The sequence below is a fragment of the Plecotus auritus genome (genome assembly GCF_963455305.1).
Source record: "Plecotus auritus genome assembly, chromosome: 7".
Classification (NCBI taxonomy): Eukaryota; Metazoa; Chordata; class Mammalia; order Chiroptera; family Vespertilionidae; genus Plecotus; species Plecotus auritus.
The window spans coordinates 173,043,853-173,054,405 of NC_137774.1; the positions used below are offsets into that span (position 1 = coordinate 173,043,853).

The 10,553-nt window shown below is 46.6% G+C and overlaps 1 protein-coding gene across 2 annotated transcripts in view; it reads right to left on the reverse strand.

The window, feature by feature from the left end:
• The window catches only part of LOC308255281 (sperm flagellar protein 2-like), a gene marked incomplete at its 3' end in the record, with an annotated part of 136,593 nt that extends 126,540 nt beyond the window's left edge, over positions 1–10,053 (reverse strand). The window contains exon 1 of one of the 2 annotated variants that reach the window (XM_080682505.1): positions 9,924–10,042. In XM_080682505.1, coding sequence (XP_080538631.1) covers positions 9,924–9,981 — 58 coding nt within the window. In that variant the 5' untranslated portion in view covers positions 9,982–10,042. Of the gene's footprint in view, positions 1–9,923 lie in introns of both variants that reach the window. The other variant, XM_080682504.1, reaches the window with a different exon arrangement.
• Between the last annotated feature and the right edge of the window lie 500 nt (positions 10,054–10,553).

The window sequence follows — 10,553 nt, forward strand, 5'->3', positions numbered from 1 at the left end:
CACAGTCAAGCTTTTCCTTGGTGCTACGGAAGGTTACTCTGGTCCAGCTGTTCTGCGTAACGATGGAGACAGCCCAGAGGAAAACAGGCATCGGAGCCAGACACATGGATGTGGAAATCTTGGCTCTGCCCCTTAGTAGTGGTGCACTTTCTGAGTTTCTCATTTCTAGAACATACAGAACATAGCTACACCTATCTTGGAGACCTATTTTAAAGATTACAGATAATGAATGAGAATCGCTTAGTACAATGCCTGCTAGATAGGAGGCATCTAATGAAAAATGCAGAAAAAAAGGAAATTAAAGTGTTAAACAGAATTTGCTTTCTTTAAAAATGTCCTTAGCTTGGGGGTCACTTGTATTTTTCTTATGAAGTAAAGGATATAGGGTTACATGATATTCAAGGATGATGTATAAAATTGATACATAAATTATACTATCATAGGACATAGCCATCATCTCTCAGATGATTTCAAAATCCTGCAGAAATCTTCAACATGTTTTTTTTTAAGGTTGTTGTAAGCAATAGCAGTCAAAACACTGTATGTCATTGCAGTATCATAAACTCCTGTGTGCCAGATTGTCCTCTTTTATCTATTTGACCGATAATCAGGTGACTAATTGAATATGAAGAAATGTTGAATTTGTCCATCTGATGCTTGGTGTGAGGTTGCAGTGGGGCGAAGCCAGTTGTTCCATAAAAGCCACAGCCCAGAGACCTCATTCAGAACACTACACATTATCACAGGAATAAGATTCTTGCATATATGACACCAGCCCACAATTTTGCCCTAAGTCTTCCTAATTTTTGTATATTTCATACTCTTAATAATACTCCAATATTTAGGTTGAACAATCTCTCTATATAAAAGCCTAATATCCAAATTGTCTCTGCGGGAGTTCGACTGAGAGACCGATCGCTCCCTATGATGTGCACTGACCATCAGGGGGCGGCGCAGAACGAAGGGAGGCCCCGGCCAGCAGCCGAAAGACCCCGATCGGCCCTGATCGCCGGCCGGGTCTAGGGACCCTACCTGTGCACAATTTCATGCACCGGGCCTCTAGTATAATAATAAAGTAGTTAAACAATGATGTCAATGATTCCCATTGATTCCATTTACTAAGGATGAGCTCTGGAACAGTCTAGCATTAGTATCCATTGGCCATGTCTTCTGGCATCATACAGTAGTAGTTGTTTGAAGCAACTGAAATCCAAATGGCTGTCTCCACCTCCAAAGGGCAGAGGTGTGCCACCACCTCCTCCTCCCGAGTCACAGCTGCTTTCTCCTTTCCTTGAAGACCACCCCACCCCTGCCCGCTCACTGCTGGCCACCACTCCTGTGCCCTGGTCTCGGCTGCACCACTGTCCTCACTGTGCTATCTGGGCCGCTCTGGATGTGCCTTGCCCCCCTTCTGTCTGTTGCTTCCTTCTCTCTGCTGTTTTCCCTTCTCTCTTCCCTAGCCCATACCCATTCTTCTCTTGTTTTTCTGAAGAGACACTGGACAAAGAGCTATTGTCAGACTACAGATTTCCAGTGATAGTCTAAACACCATAGCTTTGCACTCAGGAGCTACGTTGCATTCAGAGGGTCTCATTCCTCCTCTCCCTCCCTCTGGATTTTGCACTGGGCCTGTTGTCCATGCTGACTGAATACTGAAGTCTAGCTCATGAATAACTGGGGGATAACTGTGTCTGATTCCATCACTCTCAATGTGGCAGGCAAACCGTCTGTAGCAAACTGCTACAAAAAGGTCACTAGGAAAATAAAACCATAATCCACTTCCTTTGGATTGGCATGTCGTATTAATAATGCAATTCTGATATGGGTAAAATAGAGGCACTTATGGGCATAAAGGTCAAGGGAGAACAATAAACACTCATTATTTCGTTGTCAAGGAGTTCACTACAAATAACCAAGTACAAAAAACACCTATCTGCAGTGTTGCATGCATAGGACACTGCAGATTTTACTGCGTGCCACCCAGACCGAAAAGAGAATGAAGGGTGAAAAACTATAGCAACCAATAAAAGCAACAAAGAGAGGACATGTAGAAAAAAATAAAGAAAAAAGAAGAATGCATGCAAGGAATTAGACAAGAAAAGGAAATTACATACATTAAAAAGCCTGAGAAGACAGATAAGAAGCCAGAGAGAGGGCTGGGAGGAGAGAAACAGTAGGGAAAAAGCAAACACTTTTTATAAAGAATATAAACATAAATTTTATATAAATATAAAAATAAAGAAAAGTTTATTTCCCCCCATTTGGTTTATCATATTTTTCTTCCCAGTACGTGTTCCTGAATATCATGACTAATTTCTTGACAGCCCCCTCCAGAAGTTCATTTGCACTAACCATTGGCATCTCCTGCGGGAAAGAAGCGGGTTGATTCTAGGACAAGGCGCGGTGAAGAAAATGAGAAATGACTGACCCATGGGAGCCCAGGGAGGGGCTTCGTGCTGAGCTCTGACATGCTCTACATCCGGGCTAAGCCTGGTCAGCAGCCTCAACCGTGCCTCCAACCTTCCACGCCACGTGACTCATCCCCATCCTAAAGTGTATTTTGCTGAGAGCTTTGATGTGGGCCTTCGTGAAAGGTCTGTACGAGGCCAGGACCGAGGGGGGCAGGGGGGGGGGGGTCGTCCCTGTGCTTCTCCATGGAAACGGCCCTGAGCCAGCTGGAGAAAGCACGGGTAGGAGATAAGCCTTCTACACTCCAAGGTGGCCGCGAGGGGAGCGCAGGCTCCCCAGACAGATCCTCTGGCTTTGACTCCTTGCTCATTGAGAAGCCACTGGCCTTGGGGATCTCTCTACGTCATGAGAGGTGGTCTGAGAATTAAACAAGATACTGCGTGCCAAGTGCTTAGTGCTGTTCCCGGCAGAGAGTAAATGCTCAGGACAATGGTTGTTGTTCTTACTGCCTCCTAATTAAAGATAACAGGTTGTATTAATGAGATAATTCAGAAGCTCCGTAATAGAGCCTCAAGGACTACACTACATTCTTACTTAAAAGGTAATTCAGTACGAGGGAGAGCAAATAGTTGACATTGTCTTTTAAACCCAGATACAGGCCGACACTTAGGGCCAGATAAGCTCTAACACTCCAACCAGAAACACGTGCAATCAAAACGCAGTTGATTTCCACAGCGAAACATTTGAGTGGGAGAAATAAAGACTACACATAGCGCCACAGCGTTTCCGGTCAAGGTTTGCCACCAAATGAGTAAAGAGACATTTGGGTGCTGGCATTGTGTGTGAGTCTGTAGAGCTATCCATTCTGTGCTCCATGGCCTTCACTCTTCCTGTAACAGACGAGCAAAGTTCTAGCCTGCATCATCCACCACGTTTAAAAAGTCAAGCAAATTGACTTCTATTTGAGAGAGAGAAGAGCAGCTGCTGAAGGCGGGGAACCGGCCTGGCCCCATCTGGCCCTGGTGTTCCTAGGTACTGGCCGGCCCTCAGGGCCAGGCCTGGGCATCGCCCTGCCAAACACAATCAGGTTCACAGCACACCAACGCCGGCCAAGGCCACTCCGACACGCTGATGGATCAAGACGAGAACAAAATCCCTCCGTAATCATGTTTGTACTCAGACAAAAACAAAGCTGTCCAAAACACAAAAATGACCAAACATGCACTCATCTTCCCATTATGAGTGCTCGCTGCTTTTTTTAAAAAAAAATTGTTTTTACTGGTTTCAGAGAAAGGAAGGGAGAAGGGGAGAGAGAGAGAGAAACATCAATGATGAGAAAGAATCCTTGATCAGCTGCCTCCTGCACGGCCCCCCCACGGGGGATCAAACCTGCAACCCAGGCATACGCCCTGACCCGGAATCGAACAGTGAACTCCTGGTTCATGGGTTGACGCTCAACCACTGAGCCACACTGGCCAGGCTGGCTGCTGCTTTTTTACCAGTCGTGGCTTTGGGGCGCTTTATTCTCTCCACTCCCTGGGTAAGATTTATTATGGTGCCGTGCCATAGAGATGCTTATGCTCTGACAGTATTGAACACCACCTCCTGGAACCCTCCTCAAAAACACCTAGCATAAGTACAAATGCTTTAAATCCTTCCTCACACCCACCCTCTTACTGAGATGCCCCCACAGTTGTCAACCAGACAATAAACCTGACTTGGTTCAACTACAGGTGTATACCGCGGTCTTGTATAGAGGAGAATGACCGTTTATTTTCCTCCAGTATGAGAATAGGATGACCAGTCTTCTCCTTTGAAAACTTTATCTTATTTCCCAAGATTTACTGTTTAAAATGAAATCTCTATGTTATTATAACCTCCTTTAATGGTTTAAATTTCGGGTTACATTCTTTTCTTGAAACTTCATATCTTAAAATTTTGAAATTGATTTACGCAACAGCCTTCTGTTGCTAGATTTGCTGTCTCAATTTCTAGCCCAAAGAAGCCAAGTTTTAATGAAGGGAAATGCTGCTGAGCTAGCCAGAAAGTATCAAAATCTGTGGTATTACGTGAGAAGCAATGTATTTCCTAATGACTCTGAGGGGTGAAGCATGAGAAAAATGTGTGGTTTAGTGAGACCAGATTATAAGAGGAATGAATTAAAAGTCAGCAGACTCAGAATCTACTGCTAACTTGCCACTACCTAGCTGTATAATCCTAAACAAATCTCTAAACATATCTTATTTAATTACCTTATATGCCAAAGAAGAATTAAATTATGTCTGAGATTCCTTTTCAGATCTCAAGTTCTATGACTCTTTGATATGGTAAGGTCATCATAGGTCACCACAATTTATATCCTATCTAATAAAAGAATAATATGCAAATTAACCATCAGTCCACTACACCTACAAGCCACGCCCACCAGCCAATCAGGAGCAAGTATGCAAATTAACCCAACCAAGATGGCTGCAGCCACGGAGCAAGCAGGAGGCTTGGGTTTCCCTGGCAATGGAGGAAGCCAAGCTTTCCGCACACCCTGGTGGGCCCAGGCCTCCACTCCAGGCTGCAAAGTTTCAATTGTAGAAGATAAATAAATCCCAGATACCAGGGCCTCTGCTTGGGTCGCCGGGGGGCATGGCGGCCTGCAAACCACCACATGCCCCTTGCCCAGGCCGCCCCATGACCCAAGGGAACCCCTACCCTGATCCGGGACACCCGTCAGGGCAAAGCAGCTGGCCCCCACCCGTGCACCAGGCCTCTATCCTATCTAATAAAAGAGTAATATGCAAATTGGCCATCACTACAACACAAAAGATGGCTGCCCCCATGTGGTCAAAGATAGCTGCCCCATGTGGACACAAGATGGCTGCCACAAGATGGCCAGCAGGGGAGGGCAGTTGGGAAGGACCAGGCCTGCAAGGGAGGACAGTTGTGGGTGATCAGGCCTGCAAGGGAGGGCAGTTGGGGGCGATCAAGGTTCCAGGGGAGGGCAGTTAGGAGTGACCAGGCCGGCAGAGGAGGGAAGTTGGGGGCGACGGGGCCTGGAGGGAAGGGCAGTTTGGGGGGACCCAGGCCTGCAAGGGAGAGCAGCTGGGGGGAACCAGGCCTGCAGGGAAGGGCAGTTAGGGGTTACCAGGCCTGCAGGGTAGGGCAGTTAGAGGCAAACAGGCTGGCAGGAGAGCAGTTAGGCATCAATCAGGCTGGCAGTGTAGTGGTTAGGGGGTGATCAGGATGGCAGGCAGAAGCGGTTAGGGGCAATCAGGAAGGCAGGCAGGCGAGCAATTGGGAGCCGGCAGTCCTGGATTGTGAGAGGGATGTCCGACTGCCTGGGATCGGGCCTAAAGGGGCAGTCAGACATCCCTTGAGGGGTCCCAGATTGGAGAGGGTGCAGGCTGGGCTGAGGGACACCCCCCACCCCTGTGCATGAATTTCATGCACCAGGTCTCTAGTAGACTATATCAAAGCCTAAGTGACTGCTATGATGCTCAATGCAGGAGCTGCCCCCTGGTGGTCAGTGCACTCCCATAGTGGCAGTGCAGCTCAGCCAGAAGCCGGCCTCACGGCTGGCGAGTGCAGCTACAGCAGCGGGAGCCTCTCCCGCCTCTGCCTCCATGGCAGTGCTACCAAGCAGCAAGCAGTGGCAGCAGGCGCAGCGGAGCCAGGATGAGCAGGAGCGGTGAGGCACCCCGCCCGGCTTGGACTCCTTCCCAGCCACCTGCCGCTTCACACACTGGTACATCCTTCGGGGGATGTCAGACTGCTGGTTTCGGCCTGATCCTCACAGGTCCTGCAGGGATAGGGCCAAACGGCAGTGTGACAACCCCTGAGGGATCCCGGATTGCGAGAGGGTGCAGGCCAGGCTGAGGGACTCCACCGGTGCACGAATCCATGCACCCAGGCCTCTAGTATATTACAAAATGTATATAAATAAATAGTCTATAAAATATTTTAACAGCTCCTTTTAAAAAATAAAATTTGATGCTTTTGAAAAGGTCTTGACATAAGAACTAATCATCAAAGTCTAGGTAGTGCACAAGGAGACTCAAATAAAGGACACAAATAATAAAAAATGTCACTCTCTAAAACAAAAATTACTAAGATTTAATATGAAAGAACAAAATTAGCCACCTATGGAAATTCACTTATACAAAAAAATTAACAAGGAGCACAGCCTATCTCTTATAACTTTATCTATTTAATTTTTTTACATATCATGTAAAGTATAATCTTTGGATATATTAATTAACCTTATTAAGAACAGAGATTTGCTGCAATGAAAGAGTAGACAAATATTGCAATTTCAGAAACTTTTGTAGTAGCAGTGACACTGGGAAATAACATGGAGCAGTACAGTTTATTCCTGCGCTGGTGGGGAAGGCGGAGGAGGAGGAGGAGGGGAAGGAGGTGGAAGAAGGAAGGATTCTGACTCTAATAGAATCTAACCTAATCTAATCCAACCTGTCACAGCTATGTAGATACAGTATCTGTGGAGCAGATAAGTAAAACAAATCAAATATTAGCTTAATTTGAGAGCTCTTTTGATAATATCTAATTTCTGATTGTCAGTGAGCAATCTGATCTATAAATTTGCTCTCTTCTCCCGAGTGCACCAGCCCATTAAGATGGTGCACTGTGCTCAACTGCCAGGACCGGTTGTTCCACTATCCTTTCCGCATGATAAATTGGCACCCTGGTTTAATAAAATCAGGAAAATATGATTTCAGTTAGTAGGAAACAATTCCTAAGAACTTGCTTAAAATAATAAAACAACTTCGGAACTCACAAAGCTGAGGGTCAAAGTTCCCAGGGTGACCTTCTCAAGATGAACAAATCCGTAAGATTCAGCCTATACTCTACTTTTGCCTCCCTTGCAGACTTTCAGGTAATAAATAATTATTTACAAAATGCCACTACGTGACAGGTACTATACTAGGCATTAATCTAAAGTGAGAGACAGCCCTGGCTGGTTTGGCTCAGTGGATAGAGCATCGGCCTGCGAACCGAGGGATCCCGGGTTCGATTCCGGTCAGGGGCACATGCCCATGTTGTGGGCTCGATCCCCAGTGGGGGACTTGTGGGAGGCAGCTAATCCATGATTCTCTCTCATTGTGGGTGTTTCTCTCTCTCTCTCCCCCTCTTCCTTCCTCTCTGAAATCAATAAAAAATATTAAAAAAATAAAGTGAGAGACAGAAGAATAATTGAGATAATATATTTTTTTCAGTATCTTGATGTAGTAGATGTTAAGAACTGTGGTAGGCATTTTCCATTTGCAACTTCATTTAATACCCTCCCAACTATATAGCAATTCTTATTCTTACTTTTCAGGTATAATATGGGGACCTAGAGATTATTATTTCCATTTTGGATACTGCAAAATTTTCAACATAGCCACACCCAGAATCCAAAAGAACATGGACTATCTTGTACATCCATCTTTACGAAGGATCTGACTGGTACGGTACATGGAATTCAAAGGTTTCTACTCAACTATTGAGAATGTTCACTTTTTTTTATGGAGACTATTCTGATGCTAGTTTCCTCTTATGATGAATTCCTAAGGGTTTTGTAAAAAGAGGCAATGTTTATTCTTGAAAATAATGGAGCGTCCTTAAAATTTAGCAAATTCTTTAGTAACATTACTTATTTTTCATTATGAAAATAATTGCTTGAATTTCAGGTATCATTTTGTGTCGAGCAACTTTTGTGTATACTAAGACATTTCACTAACACACACATCTAAGCATCATTTTCTAGGGGAAATGGTCGGGTTACATTTAACTCACTGAAGATCCTTAGCTTTGGTAACATAGATGGGAATCTTCATACGCTGGGACTGATCAAGTTTCTAGTGACTCCGGAAACCTCCCTCTGGTAAGAAGAGGGAGACTTCTCAGTTAAGGATCATTGGAATTCTTTTTCTTTACTGCCGATATTCAGGGTAGTCCAGGCAACACAGAGTTCAATAACGTGCTTATCCAAATTGACTTCTTTCCTACAGAATAATCCAGAAATCAACGGACTCTAGCTGCCTCTGAAAAATGACTGAGCCATTATTCAACCTCGTCAAGGAAGCACATGCACTCATGTGGTATTCTTATCCTGTCTTCTTTGTCCCAGCGAGTAACGTGAAGACGGAATCACTGCTAAACAAACACTAGTAAGTCCACCTTTGGCACCTGACCATGGAGGAATTAGGTTATGCCCTGCGAAGTTACAACATGGCTGGGCGGATGAGCTTCTGTACTTCTTGTGACTTCAAATTGGACAATGATTCCTACAAAAGCAGCTCACATGGATACATTTGGGGGAGCTGAGTTATTTAAAAATATATTCCCTAAATATAGAGTTGTACAGATAGTGCCCAAGAGCACAAGTCCAAGATCTAGCTTCGAATTCTAGCTGTGCGACCCTGAACAAATCACCACGCTCTCTCAGCCCCTTTTTCTCATCGGTACATCTTGGGGGTTTTTGTTTGTTTGTTTTTAGGATTAAATAAGGAAATCTACAGAAAGGGCTTGGCACAGGGTCCGATGTACGTGCCCACGTGTTCAATAAGAGGTAGCAAGTTGGTGTTATGCAAGGGTGTTTCTGGGAAAACAGACTGAAATGATTTGGGCTGAAAACCTCTTGCCTTGAGCCAAAACAATACCAGCTGAGAAACAAACTCCTGTTTTTGAAACAACAGAAAGCCGTTGAGAGGGAGTACGGTGCTGAGCTGGGACTCCTGGCCTCTCAGGGAAGATGCCAGCTGTAAAGCCGCCCCTGTGAGATTGAGAGACTTGGGGTGGCAACAGCATGGCGGGGAATGAAATCGGGTTAGAATGAAGTTAGCTCTGGGCCAGAGTCAACAGTAGTCAGCTAAGGACTGCAAATTTGGGGCTGAAACTGAGAAGTGTGTACACGTTGACATGTTCTGCATGAACTCACACCTGGTGGCAGGTGTGTGGAGGGGATCCCTGGGGTCTCTTTTGCACTAGATGGCAGGTGTGTGGAGGGGATCCCTGGGGTCTCTTTTGCACTAGATGGCAGGTGCGTGGAGGGGATCCCTGGGGTCTCTTTTGCACTAGATGGCAGGTGCGTGGAGGGGATGCCTGGGGTCTCTTTTGCACTGGATGGCAGGTGTGTGGAGGGGATGCCTGGGGTCTCTTTTGCACTAGATGGCAGGTGTGTGGAGGGGATGCCTGGGGTCTCTTTTGCACTATATGGCAGGTGTGTGGAGGGGATCCCTGGGGTCTCTTTTGCACTGGAGGAAACACACTCAGAGAAGGTACTGCTAAGGGGCCAGGAGCACGCACATTTCATGGGCTTGCCAACACAGCAGGCCCGAAACTGCGGGCTGGACCCACCGGGATGGCACAGTGGGGGCGGGAGAAGCCTGGCAGTGTCTGGGGCCAGAGAAGAGGGGGCCGCTGGACAGGCGCCCCGCCTGCGCAGCTCGCGCCGGCCTCGCCGCCTTCCATCGGCGGTGCCCCGCTCGGCCCGGCCCGCTCTCCGGGGCTGTGACACTCACTCACGGTCTGGGACGTCTTCACCTCTTGGTTGAGCCACTCGCACAAGATCTCCGACATGGTTCAGCCTGGGCCTCCGACTGCGAGCGAGCGGGGGAAAGCAAGCCTACGTGTTCGCGTCCTCCTGTTGCCAAGGGCAACCCGTTGCTAAGGAAGCGTATCCAGGCGGGAGCTCAGGAACAGGGGAGGAGAAGAGGGGTGACAGAACCCAGGCGCGGAGGAAAGAAAATCCTGGCCTGCCCCCTTCTGGTGGGTATGACTGCAATGTGCGCAGGCGCAAGATGCTCCCCAAGGACCTGAGATTGGGGGGTAAGGAAGGACTGACTATACAAGAGACCAGTGGGGTTTTACAGTGGGGGAGAGGTGCCTGACCTCAGGTTTCATCACAGGGAGAGTCTTTGTCAAAAATGCAAAAAAAAAAAAAAGTAATTACCTGGAAGAAAAATCTGACCAGAAAAAAAAAAAATCATTAAATATTTTTCTCTCAAAACATTTTAGAGAGTTGAATTTTCCTAATGATTAGTTCTGCCCAATTTTCCCACGACTGTATCCCTCCTCCTCAAAATAAAAACGGGCAGCTCCCTCTCTCAGCCAGCACTGCCTGTCCTCCCGGTCTAGATCATCAGTCATCA